This window comes from Dama dama, chromosome 7 (genome assembly GCF_033118175.1).
Source record: "Dama dama isolate Ldn47 chromosome 7, ASM3311817v1, whole genome shotgun sequence".
Classification (NCBI taxonomy): Eukaryota; Metazoa; Chordata; class Mammalia; order Artiodactyla; family Cervidae; genus Dama; species Dama dama.
Window position 1 is genome coordinate 12,810,106 of NC_083687.1, and position 23,836 is coordinate 12,833,941.

General features: G+C 49.5%; 1 protein-coding gene across 7 annotated transcripts; it reads right to left on the reverse strand.

Moving 5' to 3' along the window:
• Positions 1–6: 6 nt before the first annotated feature.
• BNIP5 (BCL2 interacting protein 5) lies at positions 7–23,438 on the reverse strand. Of its 7 annotated transcripts, none has more exons than XM_061146548.1 (11): positions 23,218–23,438; positions 15,934–16,526; positions 13,231–13,295; positions 12,757–12,994; positions 11,589–11,720; positions 9,953–10,014; positions 9,402–9,639; positions 8,454–8,585; positions 7,576–7,640; positions 5,756–5,998; positions 7–4,051 (listed from the first exon to the last, which is right to left on the reverse strand). In XM_061146548.1, the coding sequence occupies exons 1-11, from the start codon at positions 23,247–23,249 to the stop codon at positions 3,980–3,982; spliced, it is 1,872 nt and encodes a 623-aa protein (XP_061002531.1). In that variant the 5' UTR covers positions 23,250–23,438; the 3' UTR covers positions 7–3,979. The 7 variants fall into 7 exon arrangements, with proteins under 7 accessions (XP_061002531.1, XP_061002529.1, XP_061002526.1 ...); XM_061146546.1 differs by having other exon boundaries at positions 12,757–12,997; XM_061146543.1 differs by having other exon boundaries at positions 15,901–16,526.
• Between the last annotated feature and the right edge of the window lie 398 nt (positions 23,439–23,836).

Here is a 23,836-nt window from a genome sequence, read left to right on the forward strand (position 1 = left end):
CAGGACTCCTTGTTAAATTTTAATTTCAGATAAACAATGAAGAATTACCTCATGTAAGGGCACCCCCAGCATTGCAGTTATTTGTTGTCTATCTGAGGTTCAGATTTAACTGGGCCACCCATATTTCTTCCTTGCTAATTTTGGCAGCCCTAATAGCCAGCAACAGGAATGGGTTGTGTTTTGAAATCAGAAGGTGTCACTGGTGCCCAGGCCAGAACACTTGCTAATTTTCCAAACAAGCATATCCGTGTGACGTCTACAGCGCAGCACCCCTGCAGCCCAGCTAACACCCAAACTCAGCCAGTTCTCTGCTGACCCCCTTACCCCGTTATCTCTGGGTTTGCTTTTTGTGGAGTTATTTGGTTTTTTGTTTTGTTTTGTTTTGCCACCCTTCTCGCACAGGATTTTAGCTCCCTAAGCAGAGATTGAACCTGTGCCCTTGGCAGTGAAGTTGGAGTCCTCACCACTGAACTACCAGAGAATTCCCACCATTATCTCTGACCCACCCAGTTAGCCTCCTGACTTGTCAGGACACTAAGAGGTTAGTTAATTATGATGTTCTGTTATCACTTGCCCACCTTTCAAAAGTCTTTCAAAGCAGCAGGGTCTCCCATGCACCTCAGTGCTCTTAAGGCCTCCATGGTGAGTGGAGGGAACCCCACCCTCAGACCATGTCCCACGGTCCTCTATTCCTCTTGGCACAAAATTGGCACCGCAGCCAGTGAGGGCTGTGAGCGTCCCAAGGGCAGGGGTTGTGTCTTGCGTCTGTGGATTTCAGAGCTGGCATTAGACCTAACACATAGTAAGTGCTCGATAAACATTGGTTGACGGTGGGCGGGCACTACAGTGGCTCTGAGAACAGCGTCCTTGGTGGTTCTGCCTGTAGCCTTCTGGGTGACCTGGAACACTCCCAGCCTCAGCGTCCTTCTCCGTGAGACGATAGTAGTGCTGCTCTCTCCTGCCCTTCTCAGAGCATGAAGGCACACCTTCAAGAGCCGGGGAAAGGAAACTTACTTTTGAAAGAAGACAAGCTATGCATACAAGTTCCCTTTCCTCGGGTTGCTGCTGGAAGAACTCACGTGTTATCTGAGACAGGGGAAAGGAGGCTTTAGACAGCTTTCAATGGAGACCACATTTTCTGGACCAAAAACCAGGCACTGTATTCTGTCCATTTTTATCCTGGTTTGAGTGCCCATGTTTGGGTACCAGAGTTTAGGAATCATTAAGACAGATGATGCAGCATTAGGACTGTCCCAGATTTTCCTGGACATACAATTCACTGTCACCTTAAGAATCACAGGGTTGTAGAATGGAAGTTGTAGAATATCTGGAAGGCAAGAGTCTTATCTCTAAGGTCATCAGCCTGAAGGCAGCTGGATTAAAACCCAGGTCACCTGATGCTCAGGCCAGGACACCTTTTTTTTTTTTTTTTACTGCCTCAGCAAGTTGGTACCACAAGGATGGGACACCTGAATCGCATCTGGACAGGGCCGCCAGGCAGGGAAAAGGAGGCAGCCCCCCACAACCTTGCAGGCTCTGGGCTGGCCTAGACATGGCAGGTGGCTCCATCTTGCCTCCATGGTGAATAATCCAATCCAAGTCAGACTTCTGTGCAAATCAGTTTCTTTATTTGCTCAAATAACACAGTACAAAAATGAGACTCAGATGCCAGCATCGGAAACTCATACCAAATACTTACATAACTTAAAGAACATCATTCCAAATAAGAAACTCTGTACAGAAGGTGCCTGACCCTCTTCTCAAAACTGATTCTGATCTTTCACATTTTAGTGCTGTGTTCCTGAACACTGCCTAAAATGAATCCATAAAATAAATAAACCTCCCCCACTTCGTGGGAGCAGCAATAACACTAAATGACTTTCAGAATCTAAAACTTTGCCTCACGTTTGAGGCCAGTCCCTGCTAAGTGCCCAAGTCTCTCTGCCCTTGGCTTCTCCTCCTCCTCAGCTCTACCCTATGGGGCTTGTCACAACATCAACACATCAAGACAGTGTCCACCAAGGATAATAAGGATGGGTTGGCCATCCAGGTTTTAACACCCTCTCCCCGATGGCCATGCATTCTAGGCAGTGTTAGAGGGCTGTGTTCATAGCCCTGTCAGGCAAGCATGCAGATAATAGACACACGGCAAGTTGCCTGACTGAGCCAAGCTGTTGGAACTGTTGAGCTGTGTAGAAGACAAAACCTTGCCTTGGTGCGAAAACAAAAAGAAGCCCATTTCTCAAGATACTTTTCTGCCATCAGCTGGAAAATCATCATCATAAATCTATAAATCCACAATGTCTCAGAAGTCAATAGCACTTCCTGCAATTTGGTGGTCTTGAGCAGTGCACATTCATGCAACCATCCCTGGCAATCTAGCTTGAAGCCCTCCCCCATTTCCCGAAAACTATGCAGATTGTAACTATCATAAGAATAGCAACTTACATAGACACGGAACTATGTAATTTCAGAACACTTTGTGTTGATTTTCTTAGTGACTTTTGGCAAATCCCCATGATTGAACCCCATTCAATTTCCAAATTTACTTTTAAATATCATTGCATGAATTATTTGGGCTTCCCAAGTGGCTCAGTGGTAAAGAATTTGCCTTGCCAATGGAAGAGACCCAAGTTTGATCTCCAGGTCAGGAAGATGCCCTGGAGGAGGAAATGGTAACCCACTCCAGTGTTCTTGCCTGGAGAAACCCATGGACAGAGGAGCCTGGCAGGCTACAGTTCATGGGGTTGCAAAGAGTCAGACATGACTTTAGTGACTAAACAAGCAAAACATGAGATGGCAGAGCTGAAAGGCATCAGCTTGAGAGGATTCTAAGACAGACCAGTTGTCCCCACTATACTGCTTCCCCATCTAGAAGTTGCAGGGTTCCTGGGAGGTTCTACAAATGCATATGGGCATTAAGTACTGTTGGCAAGCTGAATAGATTATGTGATACCTGTTAAGTACGTGATACCTGTTAAGTACGTGATACCTGTGAAGATATTATGTGATATCTGTTAAATGCATGTGGCTGTTCTGGTGAGAGATTAAGCATAGATGTATTTTTAAAATTAATATCAGTCAAAGTTGCTCAGTCATGTCCGACTCTTTACGACCCTATGGACTATCCAGTCCATGGAATTCTCCAAGCCAGAATACTGAAGTGGGTAGCCTTTCCCTTCTCCAGGCGATCTTCCCAATCCAGGGATTGAACCCAGGTCTCCCGAATTGCCGGTGAGTTCTTTACCAACTGAGTCACAAGGGAAGCCCATGAATACTGGAGTGGGTAGCCTATCCCTACTCCAGGGGATCTTCCTGACCCAGGAATCGAACTGGGGTCTCCTGCATTGCAGGCAGATTCTTTACCAACTGAGCTATCAGGGAAGCAAGAGACTTATTTAAAAAACTAACATCTGAAAAAAGTATCAGCAGCTCTTCTACATGACGTGGGCATATTTTTAGCCCTGGTGAGCCAAGAAAACACACAATAAAACAAACAAGCAAGCAAGGATACATAAGTCAGCACTGGGCCCTCGGGTTGGCCCCAGAATGCAGAGGCCTTGCTCCAGACCAATGCCTACTGAGGTAACTCCCCCATTTCCTCTCTAATTACCAATTCAGAGGAAAACCATTGGTCTCACAATCCTAGTTGAGGACCAAGGCCTCCCAGAGAATGCCTAGCAGAATTCTTTTGGTCAGTACTTAAAGATTGCCTCCAGCTAAGTGGGGCCACAAAGGGAAAGCACTTGCTATCTCTCTTTAGAGATATTTTAGCATCATACAACCAGATGGGTCACTAATCCAGCCCAGAATCCAAGGTCTGGAGAGGAGAGGGGACGTGGGACTCGTACAGCGTTTTGGAGCCAAGTTTGGAGGTAGGTCAGCAGGTGGAGTCCTGGTCTCCTAATTCCCAGTCCAGTGCATTTCCCCCCATGGCCTTTGCCTCCAGTTTTGCAGAACACCTTGTTCATTCTCCATCTCAGTGAGCCCACGATGGTGCATGGACACGGAATGGCTGTCCACCCTCGTCTTCAGTCATGTCTGTGAAGCACTGGATTGGGAGAACACAGAGCATATTCAGGGTTTCCTGGCTGAAGCTACCAATGTTTGCATAGTTCAAGGGAACTTGAGTGCAAAGCACAGCTTTCAATCTGGACTCTGGATCTGAGAATTTGTGATGTTCTGGGAGGAGAAAAAGAACACAGATTTAAGCCATAGTCCAATTATGTTTGGGTCCCACCCTGATAACAACAGACTTATCATTAACCCACTAGCTCCCACCTCTGGGTCTCTGCTCCCAGAGTACCTCCTGCCTGCAGTGTCCTCTTGGTCCTTTTTCCCCATCTACAGCCTCTCCATCCTCAAAGGTCAAAATCAATGCCTGCTACCTCCTGGAAGGCTCCCAGAACCAACTTGCTTTATTGGCCACAGTTAGTGCTAATTTGGCATTTAATTGATATTTACTTTTATTATCAGTAAACAGTCTGTCTTTTTCCATTAGAACCTTTCACAGGCCCTCAGAGCATCTTACACAGCTAGGCTAATAGGAGGCTCTGAATATGTAGTGATTAGATAGATGGGTGAATAAATAAATGAATGGCTAGCAAAACCAGGAGATACAGTGTTAGGGCTACTGAGGATGTCAGAACTGATGTTTCTATAATATCTTCTACAAAGAACTCAGATCACTCCATCTGGTGTTAACCTAATCCACCTTAGAGAGCAAATTGTCCCTAGTCTCCAGGAGAAGACAGTGAGTGTGAGAAAAGAGAGGTCTAAGGTCACAAGGGGTTCACACCAGGAAAGCCACTGAAATGATGTATCATGAAATAAGGCCTGCTTTCTTGAGAGACTTATCACACAGCTTCTAAAGGTAATTCCAGGAGGAGACAAAGGGTTTGAGTAGGGTGACATCATTGCAATGAAGGTCTGGTTCCCCAGGGGACCATTTGGATCTAGAAGTTCTGGTCCTATTTGTCCAACACAAACAGGACATTTAATTGCTTTAAAATTACAACTTTACTCAGTAGTTTCTGCACTTTAGATGTGGTTAAATATTTGTAAACTGGTCATCTTAAGTGAATTTGAAAAGGGCAGGGAGAACTTAGAGTCCACCAGAAAATTCAGATTTTAAAAAAGATCAGTTAATAAGTTTTCTCTCTACAGGGATCATCCCAGAGCCTCAGAGAAGGGAGGGTTATTAGGGAAAGCATGAAACCAATCAAAAGAGTGAGTGATGGCAGAAGAGAGGCTATTCATAATCAGTCGAGGCAAGGTCCTTGAAGAATGTCCTCTGAGAAGCCTTTCAGAACCAAACAGCCCGAGGAAGCCTTCTCATCTACCTCACCATCCCTTGTTTGATATGTAATCTTACTGTACTTTTTTCTTTAAATTTTATGACCACCTCAATTGGCAAGCCAATCAGCACAACCCATGAAACAGCAAGAGGGTGAAGCAAGAGGGTAGCTGGTCTGATATTCCATACTGATATAAAGAAGTATGAAAATACACCTTCTGCTGGAGACCAGAGCCAAATAAAAAGAGGATACTAATTAGCTTATTAGCAGGTGAAGCAGGGAGGCTGGGAAAGATAAAGACCACTGTGGCGTAGAATTGTCTCAGAAGGCCTGGACAAGGAGGTGGCATTTGAGCTGGACCCCAGAAGTCCTGAACTAAGCAGGGGAGGGGAGAGGACAGGAAGCAGGTCCTTGTGATCTGAGTCTGTCACCCCTCACGCCACGTGGCCCATTCTCACCTGCTGGGCCTCCTCGTACGGGAACTGGCCATAACTGGGTCTCCTGTAGTGTAGGCCTGTGAGACTGAGGACGGTGTGGTAATTGTTGCCAGCACATTGGTTTCCCAAGCCAAAGACGAATGGGTAGGTTCTCTGGGGCTCGGTGGCGTGGGCTCCTTGGCTGCGCAGTGTGGCTGCCAGCTTTCTGAGGGAAGAGACTGAGGGCTTGTAGAAAAATTTCTTAAAACTGGGGTGTCGCTTGATCTGGAGGCAGAAATGAAGGCAGGCCATCAGTGTGGCTGGCAGGTACTCCCCTCCCCCCAGCACCCTTCCTCCATCAACCCCACGCAGTCAGGCTGGGCGCCTCACTGTCCCTGGGACAGCATGCCTTGTTAAATTCCTCCACCTTCCCGGGCCTCTCAGAATCTGCTCTGCAAGGTACAGCTCCAAGCGGCACAACAAAGTGGAAAAAAAAAAACCAAAAGACAAAATGCAGGTCTTTGGATTCAGGTAATGGATGTTTAAATAGCACTCACTAGTGTGTGACCTCTCTGAGCCTCTGTTTGGTCGTGTAAACTGGGGATAATAATACCTTCTCCCAACACACTATGGGGGGGGGGGGGATTAAGTGAAATAGTTTAATGTTGTGAAAAGTGGATGTTGGGTGATTTTAGTTCCCATGCTAAGCCTCCTCCTCCTAATACCTAAATGTCTTAGGTTGGGTTCCCCCAGAGGCAGATCCAAAGACTAGGGCTCAGATGCAGCTCACTTCTGCTGAGTGATCAGGGCAGATGGGGGAGTGGAAACAGGGGGGCAAGAATCAGAAGCAGCACCCTCAAGCTGGCAGCTGAGCCTGATCCCCTTGGGGTACTGTGGGAGCCCCAGTTATGCCCCCAAGGCGGGAGGGAGCTGGGGTATGTGTACACCAGCTCCCATCAGCCGATGATTGAGGGCTGCTCCTGGCAAGGTGGAGAGTGTCACTCTGGCCTATTGTATGGGTGTAAAGGGCTCTGGAGGGGCAGTCTTCAGGCAAAAGGACACAGGGGCTGGCAGTCGGCAGCTGGGCCAGGTGATCTGTGGTGCCAGAAGAGGTGCCAATAGCATTGGCTACAGGCTCAGTTGTGAAGAACCTGCCTGCAATACTGGAGACCACCTACAATGCGGGAGATGCTGGTTTAATCTCTGGGTCGGGAAGATACCCTGAAGGAGGGCATGGCAACTCACTCCAATATTCTTGCTGGGATAATCCCATGGACAGAGGAGCCTGGCAGGCTACAGTACACAGGTTCACAAAAGTCAGACATGATTTAGCAACTAAACCAGCACCACAGCACTGATGACTCATCTCTGACCTGCCTCTTTGTATGTGATCTGTGTTTGTCTCTCCAAGTAGACTGTGAGGTTTTCAAAGGCGAGGAACCTTATGTTACAAGCTATCTAGCAATAGAGGAAACTCTAAAAGCTTGAAAGAATCAGAGGCCTTATATTGCTGAAGTGTGTGCCAAGACAGAGTGAAGGGCAGATAGAGGACGAGATCAGAGGGACTTGGGGAAGGAGGCTTCCTTGAGCTGAACTTCAAGGATGATTTGGACAGGGGGATGTCCTGGTTGGCAGGTGGAGACACAGAGCTTTATGTTATTTTAAATTAACATTGACCTTCTCTGCTGTGTGTCTGGCATTTTCTGTATAAGCACCAACCTTGGCAAATAGGTATTTATCCCCCATTTTGCAAAAGAGTAAACAGAGGCTCATAGAAGTTATGGGGCAGGCCACGGTCACCCAGATGCAGAGATGGGGACTGAACTTGGGTTCAGTTCCTGGGGGTACTGAGCACTCCTCACCTGCTCTCCCAACTGGCCATCCACTTCTTGGAGAAGGGCCACCAACTCTTGGATGATCGGCTCCTCTAAGAAAAGTAAAGAAGGATTGAGGGACTGTTGACAAGTTCTGCAATAACCCATCCATCGATCCCAGAAATATTTTGCCTCTAAAACACAGCACACAGATTAGTTATGAAGAGCAAAGAAAACTCTTCCCCTAACTAGAGCTGGAGCACAAAGGTTTTGTTTCGTTTTGCTTTATAGACAATGGAGGCACTTCGACCTGCCGAGCCTCACCTGCCACCACATTCAGCTCCATTTTGACAGATGGGGAAACTGAGACCTTATCTAGGCTACAGAATAGCCTGCCCCATCAGCCTGGGCCGTAAGGAATGGTGTGCAGGTGGCGGCTCGTACCAAGAGTTAATTATGAATATTCGGAATATTTGGAGACGCGCTGTTTTAAACTGTTGGCTACTTGAAATCGGCCAAGGTGGGAATTTCATACCACAGAAATCTGCAAAGGCTACAAATCAGGGCCTCCCCTGGATCCCGTACCCCTAGTGTACTGGAGCGTGTTTGCCAGCAGGCCACTGGTTAGGAGACCCAGAGCAAGCTAGGAGTTTTACATGAAACACTCATGCGAAGCAGCGGCATGCAGTGGGGGTGAAAGTACATCCCCAGAATGGACAGACATCCTCTACCTGAAGAAGGCTGTCCACCTGCAACTCTGCCCCAGTTCAAAGGCCAACCCTGTGTCCTCTCTGTCCTTCTAGAGTCTCCTAGGGTATTTGTAAAGCTGCCCCTTCCCAGTTCCCTACTAGGGTTCAGCCTGTGAAAGTCATGCAAAGGGGAAGCCCCAGGGCAGCTGTCCCAGGAGAGAGCAGGGTGACACTAACTGGATTCATTCGCTCCATCCAGCTGAGGTCCTGCTTCTGACTTGTGGCTTCTGGCCTGGGAGGGTGCTTCTGGGGCTCCAACTGGCTCCCCTTCTGTGGATGGGGACCCCTGGAATTCGAGATCCTCTAGATCTGAGGGCAAAGAGGAGTTGGTGTGAATGTGTTTGCACCTGTCTCAAATCCACCAGCACATCACTGAACCCAGGTTCTGACAAGAAGCTGTCCAAAGTCTCTGACTTAAGAGGGGTCCTGGTTTCCCAGGCTCCTCAGGGAACCCCCAGCCCCCCGGACCTGCCTCAGAGGAGTTCACAGTGCTCTCTGTCCCTCCAGGAATCACATTCTCTCTTCCACCTTCCCCCTCTGCCTCCTTGTATCTGGGAGGAAAGCAGGCAGGCCTGCCAACAAGTCTCAGCAAATGAGCCCACTTCCCCTTTAACTTGGCAAGCCTTTGCTGAGTCCCTTAGCCTGTCTGAACTTCACTTTCCCCGTCTGTCAATTGGGAGAGTTGTGAAGGGGATTAAATGAGATAACATGTGTGAATGCAGCATGCAGTGGGCACTCTGCCAATGTTGGGGGGATTGTTGTACCCCAGCAGTCCTCACACCTTAGTGTAGTGAAAAAACAGAGGCCCAGAACATGAGCTACTTCATCCAACCGGAGTCTATTTTTCTATCACCTTTCCAGGTGATTCTGATTTACGTATGGTGATGCTCTCATACCATATTTGTTTTCAGGTGTTTATGATGGTGGGGGAGAGTGTGTGTTGTGGAGGGTGAATCCTGGCATCAACCAACTCCTTTCTTCTCTTGTGCCCCCACACGGCCCTACTCTGCTCAGAGTGATAGTCAAGACTGAATGGTACACCGCACATCTGGCCAACCCTGCCCTGGAGGAAGCCACGGGGCCAGAGGCAGCCTCTGTCACCATGGCAACCCCAGGCCTGCTCACCAGAGTTGCTGGAGACGGAGGGCCAATGGCCACCGACACACAGGGGCAGAAAGCTGGGCTTCTTGGGTGGCCGGGAGTCTGGGCTGGCAGCACCTGCAGCCCCCACCCTCTTGGGGTCTTTGGAGCTGTGTTTTCTATAGAAGGCTTTTCTGAAGTTGGACTTTCTCTCTTGGCTTTTCTTCCTGCAGGCTGGGGCCACGTTTTCTACAGCCACCTCTGGCTCCTGTACTTGAAGTTGCTGCGGGGGAGATAAGGGAAACTGAGCCAGGGCCCCTGACTTTACAAGTCAGCTGAGACCAGCAGCCCTAGAAACGAACGGAGACCCACTGTGGGCCAGATGGTGTGGCCAGGGGAGAAGGGTGATGGTGCTCAGAGCTGGGGAGACAGGCACAGCCTGCAGCGGTTAGGGGAGGCTCCAGGAAGGAGGGGAGACAGGAGCCAGGCTCTGGCAAGATGTAGGATTGGGGGAGGGGGAGGGGAGTTACTGTACCAGCTTGGGGTGGGATGTCCAAAGTGAGAGTCAGGGTCTAGGTGGGGAATGTAGTCCTCACCTTGTCTCCGCACTGCTCCTCTGCATCTTGGAGTAGAGCAATGATCTTCTGGATGAATTCTTCTAAAAAAAAGAACAAAGGGGTTGCTCACACTTGAGTGCAGAGAAAAGCTTTTCTGTGGTTAGTCTTCATTTCCTAAAGTGTTGAGAAAAGCTTTTCTGTGGTTAGTCTTCATTTCCTAAGACCCGGTGGCTCCCTGGGTGATTCTCACAGGCCTCCAGGGTGGGTGCTAATGAGCTTGCATTTGCGGTCATCCCTGGCCCAGCCCATGGTGGGGACCACAGATTCCCCAGAGGTGGCCTGAGGGCAGAGCTGGTTTCATGGGAGCATGTGCTTAGTTGCTCAGTCATGTCCAACTCTTTGTGACCCCATGGACCATAGCCCTCCAGGCTCCTCTGTCCATGGGGACTCTCCAGGCAAGAATACTGAAGTGGGTTGCCATGCCCTCCTCCAGGGTACCTTCCCAAACACAGGGATTGAACCCAGGTCTCCCCAAATTGTAGGTTCATTCTCTACCATCTGAGCCACCAGGGAGGCCCCAGAATCCTGGAGTGGGTTGACTATCCCTTCTCCAGGGGAACTTCCTGACCCAGGAATCAAACCGGGGTCTCCTGCGTTGCAGGCGAATTCTTTTCTAGCTGAGCTACCAGGGAAGTCCTGAGAACATATTCACTCATTCATTCACTTATTCATACCATGGGAACATATTCACTTATTCATTCATTGCTGAGGAAGGGCCTAGACATGCCTTGTTATGTGTAGGAAACAGCTGAGACCCCTGCCTCCAGGGGAAGGTGCCTCAAGGCCATCTGGTACCAAATCCCCCCTCCCTGCTCCTTCCTCCTCTTCTAGGTAGGCCAGGGGCCCTTCTCAATTCTCCTTCAAGGCACATCCTCTATGAAAAGCAAAGAAGGCAGTGTGGGAGAGGTAGGGAAAGTGGATCTTCAGACACACAGAAGGGACAGTGATTACATGATTACAGGCTTGGCTCCGCCAATGATAAAATAATAATGATAAAGCTGGCAGCCACTATTGGTTCAGCTTCTCTCCTAAGGCCTCTACCCCTGTTCCTATCCTCTTTATTTCTCCCGAGGCTCTGCTCTCAAGCTGGGCTACGTGACAACACTAATAGTCACAACAAACAGCAGCTGACATTTTTTTAGCAGCTCCCAGACACACCTCTAAATGCTTTATCACCACTAATTCATTGAGAGCTTCCAACAACTCTAGGGAGTGGGGACTATTCTTATCCCCAATTTACAGATGAGGAAACTGAGATCAGAGATGAAGAAGCTTGCAAGATCACTCAGCTGGAGAGGTCAGAGCCCAGGTTCAAATCCAGGTTCTAAAGCTGTACCTTCTACAGAGCCCTTGCCATGGACTAATGCTTTCCTTGCATCTCCTAGTGTCGGCCTCCCCAAGGAGGGCATGATTACTTTTGTGGTTTTACAGCTGAGGCTCAGTCTGGCTTAGAGCCTGTGTTCTGGACCCCGAGCTGCCTCCCCAGCCTGCAGCGCTCAGGGGCAGGAAAGGACAGGTCACTGCCTCTCTCTGGTTCAGTTTCTCTTCTGGAAGTAGAGGGCTCAGCTCAAACATTTCCCAACAGGCCTCTGAGAAGAGAAGAGGGGGTACTGACTGAATTCTGCAGCTCTGTCCTGCTGCAGGTCCTCGTCGGCTCCCCCACTTTCTGCTGGGGTGCAAAGCTCAAAGGGACTTGGCTCTCCTCCATCTGTAGGTGGAGCCTCTTGGACTTCAGGTTCTTCCACACCTAAAAAGCAAGAGGAAATGGTGGGTGAGCTTCACCAGCCAGAGGGTGTTGACTAACGCACAGAAGTCAGCAGAGACTCAGAGTGCGCTCCATGGCTAGTGCATGCAGAGGCCTTTTGGGGGCGGCAGGGGGCTGCTGGCAGGGCCGCGGCTCTGCTGTACTGAAGACCAAGCTCCCTCATCCCTTTGCATGTCCATCCCTACAGCTGTGCCTGTCCTGGGCTTCTCCGCCTCCCCTCCTTCCCCTGGAAGCTCATCCCTCTACCATCTTGGCTTCACCTGTGAACTGGAGAGTAGATGCCGGATGCCCTGGCCCGAATTAGCCCCATCGCAGCCAGGACCCCCCTACATGAAAATACCTCCCCTGTGGCCTGAAATCCCACAACCGAGGATCCGCTCTTTAGTGTTCAATATTGCTTCCTCCTTTTTAAAATGTGAATTCCCCTGGCCAGGATGACCTGCTAGGCTGGTCCTCCCTGACACCAGGAAGGCCCTCTCTCCCGGTAACTCTGACTCCATCGTGATGGGCCCCGTGACCACAAACATGATTTTACCTCCCGAAACCCTAGTTCCCTCATCTGTGAAATGGAGATAATAAGATGTACTTCCTAAGATGAGGACTGGTGGCCGACAGATACATAGCCAGAAAATGTCTTATTTTTACAGGCAAGGAGATTTGAGGCACAGAGTTAGGGATTGTACAGCCCAGCAGCCAGATCTCCTGCCTCTCAGGCTCCAGTTCCTTCCTGCATGTGCTACCCGCTGCCAGGGTGTGGAAGCTGAGGCTGCGGAGAGACCACGATAGTTGGTGGAATTCTCTGAACACAGTTTCCACCGGGGGCTTAGCTGGGTTGCCTAGACGATGAGGCTTGGTGTGTGGAGGTAACCTTCTGGCATTCCTTTTGCCCTCCCCACGCTGCTCAGGGCAGAGCGAAATTCAGAACTGGGATGGCAGCTCTGCAAATGGCCAATTCAAGCCATAGGGAAGGTTCCAGCACAGGAGGCAGTGTTGCTATGGTAACCGTGAGCCTGCTCACCGGGGAGGCTGGAGCTGGAGGGCCGATGGCCACCCACACACAGGGGCAGAAAGTTGGGCCTCTTGGGCGGCCGGAACTCTGGGCTGGAAACATGGGCGGCCCCTGCTCTCTTGGGTTCCTCGGAACCATATTTCTTAAAAGAAAAGGCTCTCTTGAGGCTAGACATTTTCTCTTGGGATTTCTTCTTGACAACCGGTCCTGCGTTTCGTCGGGTCACCACAGAGTGAAGGGCTTGATGCTGCTGTGGGAGAGATGAGAGAGAAGCTGAGCCAGGCCCCTGACCCTCAGGAGAGGGGAAAGCTCCCCAAGAAGCAACCGAGGAGCAACCAAGGGCTTCAGGGTGGCCCCAGGCACTGCTGGTGACAGAGACAAGAGCAGGGGAGCAGCGAGGCCTGGAAGGACAGGCAGGGTCTGAGCAAGGAGGAGGGAAGGCAGCATGCCCCTGGGCGTCTGTGCAGACAGTTCGCTCCTCACCTCTTCCTCCCACTGGTCTCCCACTTTTTGGAGCAGCTGCACTATCTTCTGGATGATGATATCCTCTGGAAGAAAACCAATACACCTGGTTAATCTTTGTAGGAGCAGACAGGACTCTTTTTAATGACTGCCTTGGCCTTCTGAGACCAACTTGGGACTTATGGATTAAATGAGGGTCCTCTTAAAACAGCTCCTTTAGGCCACAGATTGGGGATGGAGGAGCACACATCCCAGGGACTGGTCCTTCTAAGAGAGAGTTTGGAAGATCCACAGGTGAAGGGTACTAGGCCAAAGCATGCAATTTTATGCAGACGTTTCAAGGCAGTCCTTGAAGCATTCAACTTGTACCCACAATTTCCTTTGAACGTTGCAGATCTGTAAACATCTATTTTGGGTTTGTGACCCAAGCTGTGTGACCTTGGGTAAGTCTCTTAACCTCTCTGGGCCTTCATCACTTCCTCTGTGACACATGGATTGTAAGTCCCATCCTGGATCCCTCAGAAGGCTGTCAGGCCATCAGAGGAGGCTGCATTTGAAAGTACCTTACAAGGTTAGAGATGATTCGACCTACAAAATTTCAGCCAGGGAAATGATGGAGTGCCAGCCTATCTGAGGTGGACTGAGGCACTCCAGCAGGCAGGACACAGATAGCCTGCCACGTTGGTGCCCCAACCACACTGCCAAGTCTTTACACAGAAGCCCAAACGATGTAAATGGTTTTCTTTTGATATTCCAGTCGACCTACCCAAAGACAGTGTGCCCAGAGTGGCCTCTGCTAGTTGCCAGCCTATCAGTTTACACAAAAGAAGGTGCAGACAAGATTCCCTCTTCCCAGACTGTCTGCAGAGGTTCTTACCCCTTCCCTCTCATTTATAAACCCTGTTAGGCTTTTGTTCCTCGACTCAATCTACCAGCCAACTCCCTCTCACGTGAGAGAGCAATCATCCTGAAAATTTCCTGCAAAATAACAATTAAATGCCTTTTAGCTACTCCTTGACAGATGCATAGCTCCTCCATTTTCATATCTTTTAAAATATGCCCATTCTTGGTAGAAAATTAGATTCATACAGCCTTATGGATTTTATTAAGGGCAATAATAAGACTGGGGTTGTGTATGAGACTGTCCTTGTTTCTTGCAGATGTGTGTCTAAGTATTTAAGGATGAAGCATCATTTTAAAGGGGTTAAAGGGCTTAAAGAGGTTTAGCAACAATGAAGCAAGGTTGACGGACTATTAACAATTGTAAGTATATGAGTGTGCACAGAACTATTCTTTCCACTCTTCTATATATGTAAATATTTATGTATATATATGTGGGTGTTTATATATATATATGTGTGTGTGTGTGTGTATATTCCTTCTATAAATTTTAAATGACTTAAAAATGTCCCATGCTCATTAACACCTAAGCATTTTCCAGAGGCCAGTCTAATTCCTGAGACTCCCTTCTGTGAAACTCTAACATAAATGGACCAGAAGCACCAGAAGAGCCAAGGTCAGCACATGCATTTTGTGAGGTCTAAACATCCAAGGTCCAAGCAGTCATCTGGAACAATCCATTTTGTTTGCTAACAGCAACATCGAGCTTTCTGAGCTGCTCTTCCTGCTGGTGACCTATGGCTTGGAAAGAAACTTTCCAGACTCCAGTACCCCCACCTTCAAGGGGCAAGAACTGGTGGAGATCAGAGTCTTCTCCACCTATAATAAAGATGAAATCAAGTGTGTGGGACTGTGTGTGGGTGTCAGTGACATTCTTCTGACTTTGTTAATCAACACAGTGCATGGAATTCACAGCAGGCCAGGTGCCGCTGGAGCCAGCTCTAGGCTTAACCAAAAAAATCAGAAACCTTCCAAGGTTTCCATTTGAAAAGAGGCTGCCTCAGCCCAGACATCTTTCTCCACTCCCCCACCCCTGAGTATCCTGGATCTTCCTTGGATCTCTTCTCCCCATGAAAAACATGGTGAGTTTTGAGTCCTGTAGGGCAAATTTCCATCTTCCTCCAGCTGCCTGTGGGACATTCAACTCTAGGAAACGAAACGTCAGAAAAGGAAGGCACCTTAGGGACCAGCTCACTTATTTTACAAACGAGAATCAAAGAGATATCAGAGAGGGATAGCAACTTGCTCAAGGTCACACAGCAAACTTATTCCAAACTTGATGGAATCAAGTCTAGAACCAGCAGACAGCTGTTTCTACTTCCCTGTCACCTACCCCAGTCCTCACACATAGATTAATGTTGGGGGATAGAGCTTCCCGCTCAGCCTCCCCTCTGCCTTCATATTTCTCCCTGGCTGTGCTCCTCCACCCAGAGTACTTAGCAATAATAGCATCTGCTACTTATGAAGCCCTTGCTCTATGCCAGTTCTGGACTAGGGCTACCTGTTATAGTCTCCATTGTATCAGTGGAAAAAAAAAAACAAAATTGAGGCCCAGTGAGGCAAGTCTCCAGCCCCAGGTCACCCAGCCAGTGAGTGGTGGAACTGGGGTTTCACCTCCAGTTCTCAGCCCCCATGCAGCTCTGCCTCTAAGAAACGATGCTGTTCCTGATGGCAGCCCTACTTTCCGAGACCCTTTCTGTTGAGAGGTTTGAGGAAGCAGCTCAGAGCACCCCAGCGCTTGGGGTAGGGGTGGGGGTGGGGTTACCATAGAAACAGGCACAGTCTGCTCACCCCTGGCTGCTGGGCCCAGGTCAGCCCCCTCACCACATGAGGCCTCAGCCGCCTTGGCCTCTTGGCCTTCGGCCTCCTGATCTCGGGCCCCCTTGGCCTCCTCCACGCCGTGTTTCCTTTGACTGTGTTTCTTGCGGCTGGCCTTCTTACTGTGGGGCTTCTTCCTGGGAGCTGGCTCGCCCGGGCTCTCGGGGGTTTCTGCGGGCTCGGGGGGCCCCTCCTTCCCCTTTGCCTTCTTGTTGGTCTTTTCCTTGGGCTCCTCAGGGCCTGTCCTGAAGAATAAGTTCACCACAAACCTCAGCCACCCCTGCGGGGCCTGCCGCTGGGCCTTGTCCTTCTTGGCGTCCTGCAGAGGCCTCTGCTCGCTGAGAAGGTCCTTGGTCTCTTCTGGGCTGGGGGCAGCAGCCGTGGTGTCCTGAGCCTCCGCAGACTGAACTGGACGCTTGAGACATCTGGTCCCATCACTGGCCGCCCGACAAAGACCTTCCCTGAAGGGGCCAGTGGGCAGGGAAGGGCCCTGGCAGTCCCACGACTCTGAATCCTTCTGGGTGTTCTGCAGCCTGTCCAGAGACTTGGCTCTCCTCCAGGACAGAGGCTTCCTCGGGCCCCGTGGAGGCTCCATTGCGCTACAACCAAAACAGACAGCTCCCTTAGAAGAGGCCCCGGAGACGGCAAGGTGGACTAGTGGTGCTGACCCGTGTGCCCATCCAACCTACCCGGCATGTGAGTATTATCAACTCTCAAAGCTGTTGTCTCGTTTAAATTTCTCAGCATCCCTGGGAGGGACGGGTATCCTTGTCCCGTGTCCTAGGGGAGGAAACCGATCCCCAGGAGGTCATGCCCCAGACCTCACAGCTAGACCCCTAGAACCTCCAGGAGGAACACCCTGCCAACACATTGATTGTAGTCCACTGAGATTGAGTTTGGTCATCTTAGTTCCCTGACCAGGGATTGAACCTATGCCCTCAGCAGTGAAAGTGCCATGTCCTAACCACTGGTGTGCATGTGTGTGTATGTGTGTGTGTGTGTGTGTTCAGTCACTCAGTTGTGTCCACCTCTTCGTAACTCCATGGACCGTAGCCCACCAGGCTCCTCTGTCCATGGGATTTTCCAGGCAAGGATACTGAATTGCCATTCTCTTCTCCAGAGGATCTTCCCGACCCAGGGACCAAACCCGGGTATCCCTCATTGCAGACAGATTCTTTACTGTCTGAACCACCAGAGAAGCCCTGCCTTCCCACAGGGGCCCTCTTATTGGCAAGATTACATCTTCACATGTTTAGTGGTTTGTTGCCTGAGCCTCTCTGCCTCCCCCCTCGTCTGTTTTGCTAGGTCTTGTTTCCTGAGTACCTACGAAGATGCCTGGCACATCACTGGCACACAATAAATACTTATTAAACAAAGGAATAAATGTATAATGAGCATTTAGTAAACTGAACAATACCTATGGGTGTGTAGTTAACATACAATAAATGTATTCGGACCGTTCCATCTTAAAATGAATTCGGACTGTTCCATCTTAAAGCATTCTCCATCCAAAATGAAGCAACTGCTCATGGAAAAGAAAAAACAACTTCCTCTTTCTGGGCAGCATTTTAACCAGGCTGGGGTGTGGGCAGTGCACTTGATTGGTGTGTCTTTAATCTGAAACTCCTGAGGCTTTCCAATTTTTCTGAAGTTGTTCAGAAACCCTTTGCCCTTTGGTGGAAGTTAAGAGAAAAATGAAATATGGTTTGGAATCTCAATCCTGAGTTCCCAGAGATTCCTATGGAGTTTAGATTTATGGGTTGCCTACTCTAATTTGTAATAACAGCTTCATCATGCATTTACTATTATTAGTAAATTAAGTATTAATGTATCTACATTATATCTTCTGTGTTTACCAACTGATTCGTTTCTTTAAAATGTATTCTATTACTATGTCCAGCTTAGAGACAAAAATGAGAACCTGTAATTGCAATTTCAGATGTGCAGGCATCCTTGTGAATGTGAGGAAGATACATAAAGACAGGGACGAAAAGGACAGAGAAATACAGAGGGACTTGAAGGTGAGAGTTAACAGTCAAGGATGCCTTTCTTCCTTCAAACACGAGTTTCAGGAGGAAGGGTAGGGAGGATGGCCAGAAGCCAGTGGGTACCACCCAACAAGGCATCCACACGCTTGCAGTCTCAGAGGAAGTGAAGTGAGGAAGCAGGCAATTTGGAAGGATTTATTTGTTGCCCAAGGTTCCTTAAAGAAGCAATAGAGTTACATGAAAACTTTAAGCAATGTTATCTTATCTGAAAGTTGTCTAACGTTCTTGAAAGCCTCAGAAGCCGCCTTACAGTTATGTTTCCAAAATGTGGCATTAAGTGGGATAAGAAAAGAAATCATAGAAGAAAATATTTTGCTTTCTTCTCACTAATTTATTTCAGCAAACCTTTAACAGGCACCCACTATGTACCAGGAAGTTTGCTCGGTGCCAGGGAATGAAATGCAGCTTGTGCCCTCACATGGACGGGAGTAGGGGTGTACGTGGTGAGGGCAATAATGCTCTATTCCCTTGACAGCTACTCTCACTCTTTATTTATTTAGTTATTTTTTAATTTTAGTGTTATTTTTTTGCCTGTGCTCTGTGGCATGCAAGATCTTAGTTCTCCTACCAGGGATCGAACTTTTCACCCCCAGGACTGGAAAGGCGGAGTCTAAACTACTGGACCGCCAGGGAAGTCCCTACTCTCTTTCTTTAGTAGCACATGGTTTAAAGAGAAGATAACTTAAGGTCGAAGTTCTATTTGATGTTAAGATCAAAGTTAACTGAGCCAGAAATATTCCTTGAGGGATTTCCCTGGCGGTCCAGGGGTTAGGATTCGCTTTCACTGCCGAGGCTACATCTGGGTTTCATCCCTGGTGGGGGAGCTGAGGTCCCACAAGCTGCTGGCCAAAAAGAAAAAGGGGGAAAAAAAAAAAGAGATATTCACTTAATGATGCCAGTGTTCTCTCTGCTTGCTCCGTATGTTCCTGTGATCGGGCAAATTGGATGAGGTTGGCAGAGAAGCTGCTCAGTAAGAGAACCACCAAACCAGCCCCTTGGCTTCCTGCGCTAGCTCGGCTCGAGGGGGTCTCCCACACAGAGGGTCTGGCATCTTCTCCAACTAATGAGAAAAGAGGCACAGTTATCACTGGAAAAACCTGTCGTTGCTATGGAAACGGTTTCCCCCATTGCTGATGGTGGCAGTGTTCCCCGATCGCATTCCAAGGACACTCTGCTACTTCTCATCAGAGCATCAGGACAATTCCACTTGGCAGTGGTTTTCCTTCGTGCAGGGTTTTCAAGAAAACGGCCTTGATTTGGCCACTGCTTTCCTGAAACAACAGTGCCCCGAGCCCAGAGGAAGGGGAGGGAGGCCGGGAGGAGGAGCAGCTGCAGCGGCCCCAGAGGCAGGGTGAGGAGGGGTGGGGAGCATGACCTTGGCATTCCAATAGTGTTCCCTTGGGAAGAGAAACTCCAGGGTGTAGCCAGATAGAGAAACATTTTTTTAAAAAAAGCCTACCCTCCTCCAAGGAGACACCCTGGAAGATCTGTGGGGCAGATGTGTCCTCAGACTTTTAAAGTCTCTAAGCCCTGCCTGAGAAGATTGTGTTTTAATATTAACCAGCCCCTCCAACACACACACACTACCCACACCATACACACGCACACAGATTCTGTGTGTGCTGAAATTAAATCTTTCCAGACTTTCTAATTATAAAATTCTGCCTATCCAAAATTCATCAAAGCAAATCTTTCTTTTTCCTTCCTCTTTTTTTTTTTTTTTTGTTGTCCTGTGTCCCTGCTTTGCCTGGGACATCATCTAAGTTCTGTCTGCCCGTCGGGGAATTCCACCCCGTCCAGGTCAAGCCTCCAGATGGTAACCCTGAGACAGCCGCAGACCTTGGCTGCATGAAAACCCAGCTGCTCTTGTGAACTTGTTGATCGCCTTGACAGAAAGTGGATTTCAGAGCAAATTCCTAGTCTGCTCAGAAATATCCATAACATCCCAATGATCTGCGAATCGCAGGACTTCTGACATGTACCGGTGGACGTATTTAAAAACAACAGCAGCAAAACACCAGAGAAAGTGCACAGAGTTGACCTTGAGTTATTGCAGAGAGGGAAATTGGCCAATTTTTCACAAGCGTGCTGCCATTTGGGGTTTATTTTCTAAATTATATGCTGACCTCATCTATATATCATTCTCTAATTCACGCACCTGCCAAGCTCCTCTGTAACAGCTCTATCACCACTCCCTAGAGGGAGTTTAACTGCTTGCCTTCTCCACTCCTGGACTACAAACGATACAACAAACAGCTGGCCACTCTGAGGGAGAGCGGTATGAACCCAGGGTCACATCCACAGACTCTCATTGCTATAGACTAGAGGTTTGCATCCCGCTCAGATTCATATGTTGAAACGTAATCCCCAGTGGGATGGTATTACAAGTGGGGACCTCTGGGGTAATTAAGTCATTTGAGCAGAGCCTGAATGAAAGAGACTAATGCCCTTATCCAAGAGACCCCAAAGTGCTCCCTCACCCCTTCCACCGTGTGGGCACACAGAGAGACCTGGTCTCGGGACCAGGAAACCCTCACACAGACTCCGAATCTGTGGGCACCTGAGTCTTGGACTTCAGCCTCCAGAACCATGAGAAACAAATCCCTGTTGTTTCTAAGCCACCCAGTCTATGAGAGTTTATGATGGCAGCCCAAACGGGCTAAGAAACACAGAAACACACTCTCGTACCGTCAACCTATGAGAACTCATAACACCCTAAAATTTCCCTCCCGTGCCCCCAAGTGTAAATACAGGGCATCATTCTCTGGGTATCCATTTGCCCTCTGCCCTCCCCATCTTGATCCAAGTCCCAGAGGAAGGACCCGAGTCTGCCTGGATTCTGTTGCGTCCACACTGCCTGGGAGGCTCTCAGTGTTTCTGGAACAAATATACAAACACAATCACCTTACCAGCCACAGGGCACCCAGCACACCCTCCATCCACAAGATCTCAATCCAACTTGACCCCAGCCTGGCAATGAGCCAGGCTGGCAGTGGGAGGTTGAGGCTCTGACAATGAAGAGATTTGCCCAGGGTCTCACAGTCCAGAAGCAGGGAGAGATGGGGCTTGAATCCACTTCTCTGGATTCTAAATTCTTTTTCCAGCACTCAGTGGCCTCCCATAAACACACTCAGACACACACACACACACACACATACATACTTAGGGATGAACAAATCTGCTATTTCAGGCTGACATTGATAACCATGTCCATACATGTGCCTGCTGTGACTTGTACACCTGGAGTCACACGCACGTGTGCCCAGGTATTGACATCTCTGTCCCAGAGGCAAAGATTGTAGACACAGGGTGGGGCTCACAGACTCTTGGCTGGAAGCCAGTCAGTGAGTAGGAGAATCAAGGGCTGAAGCTCAGCTCATGTTTCCTACTCATCAGCATAAGTGAGCCATGGACACTCCGAACGCCGACGGTCAGTGCCCATTTGAGGTCAAAGTCTTCCATTTGGGCTCTCAAGATGACTGGTCCACACCCACAGCCCACCCCCTCCAGGAGGACACCTCCAACCACCACTGGCAGGACTGGAGTGGGGGAGAAAGTGGTCATCTCTTCCCTCAACGCTGGATCCATCCTGCTCCCACACCCACCGCCCAAGTGTTAGGTGGGAACAATTCGGGTATTCCTTCTCCTTCATGGGGTCCCTAGGAAGTTCCTAGAATTGGAAGAGACCTGAGAAGTGTAAGACTCCTTCATACACTCGCACCCCTTGTTGGAGAACTTCCTGCAATGGGAGCTCACCACCGTTCAAGTGGTGATAGTTCCACCGTCAGCCAGCGGGAATTAAGGACAGTCCTCCTTAAGCAGGGGGCTCCCCAGGTGGCGCTAGTGGTAAAGAACCCACCTGTCAATGCAGGAGACATAAGAGACGCAGGTTCGATTCCTGGGTCAGGAAGATCCCCTGGAGGAGGGCGTGGCAACCCACTCCAGTATTCTTGCCTGGAGAATCCCATGGACCAAGGATCCTGATGGGCCACACAGTCCATAGAGTCACAAAGAGTCGGACACAACTGAAGGGGCTTGGCGCACACACACACTCCTCAGAGCTGACCTGGCTAGCGGCAGGCCCTCACGCCCTGAGGAGAGGTTACCTCAGCTCTGAGTCCTCTCCAGCCAGCCCATCACCTGATGGCCCAGGCATCTAAGTGTTTCCTCACATCTCATCGCTTCTGGACCCATCTCCTGCCTGGATATCCGTCCCTGAGAACTCTCCCGCTGGTCCTTGTCCACTTTAAAATGTGAGGCTGGGCAGGGACGAAGGGCTCCAGCCACAGCCTGACCACAGCAGAGCCCAGTGGGGTTTGGCATGCAGCTTCGGATCAAAGAGGCATCTGAGCTGGGGCTGGAAACCTGGGGTCAGCTCTGCCAGAGCCGGCCTGCAGCTCAATGTCAAGGGCTAGACTTGGACCATCTGCCCAATCTGACTGTCCCCATCAAACACACATCACCTGGTACCTATTTTCCAAAAGGTTGGGATTTGCATCTTTTGAGGATCTTTTGAAACCCAAAACAATGAACTCCCTAACAGTGGACCTTCAGACCCCGAGACACAGCAGTGGGGCAGATTGTGGGGGCAGTAGGGTCATCAACACAGAGTAGGATAACTCCAAAAACGACCATGGCACCCCCTTCATCCAGCACTAGAGTTTGTGCAGGTACCCCCATCCCATTCTCACCCCGTCTTGTCCTCTGTCCACGACCACAGACCACAGGCCATGCAATGTTATAATCTCCCCTAAAATCCCTGTTGGAGCAGCAGACCACCAGAACTCTTTTCATAAGATCTCCCTGTCCTTGAACTAGCTTCCAAGAAATGTAAAGTGATAAAACCTTAGTCCAGCCATTGGTAATAACACCACCTCCATTTATACAAAGTTTCTCTTTACTACGTACCTTCACATCAAGCTATCACTTGACCTCCACGACATCCAATAGGGAAATGAGCGGGAGAGGTATGTAACGCTGCCCCCATTCTACAGATGAGGAAACTGAGGCCCAGGGAAGTGAAGTTCCCTGCTCAGGACTGCTAAGCAAGTAAGCAGCAGGGCTGGGACTTGAGTTTAGAGCTTCTAAATCCAGGTGAGTTCCCAGCTCCTTGCATGACACCTGGCTGAGATCATGTCATTGAAGTTTCTACTTTACTAGAGATGAAGAGACCAGCAAGCTAGAAGCAGTGTTGGGACTGGACTCAGGGTTTACCTGCCTTTCAGGACCCCAAGATACCCACCTACTACTCCAGTCGTCTAAGGAGAGTATCATTCAGCCAGCTTCAGAGCATGGAAGTCACTCCTGTCCCAGGACACTTTTGATCGGGAGCCCCCAACCAAGCGGCTCTGCGTCAGGTACTGCCCACGATGTCTGGGCACCACTCCCTGTCTGCTGGAAGGTGTATCCAATGAGGAGGAGTAGTCCCAGCTCTCCCAGGGAGAAGATGCTGCCGGTTTCCAGGCTGTCTCAGAAGATGCTTTGGTCAGAACCATATATATCATGTGGCCCAGGGGGTGAGCTCACGGACAGCCAATCGGGGCCCCCGCCCCCGCCACCTGCCCGTCCTATCCCAAGGGCTGCTGCCCGCTCCCCCAGAGATAGCAGGCTTACCTCAGCTACTCCGGAAAAAAACAGTTTCACTCGACAACTTCCTTATTACACCCAGGATGAAACCAACGCTCAGAAAAACAAACTTAGGCCTGGCTGGAGGAAGGCCAGTGCATAGAATGGAAAACAAGAAGTTCTTATGGGACACACAAGTGGGGAGACGGGAGGAGGTAGATTCAGCATCTGCATACCCTCCATACCCTCCTCCGCTCTCTCAGAGAACACCGAGGAGCAGATGATAAAGAAAGAAA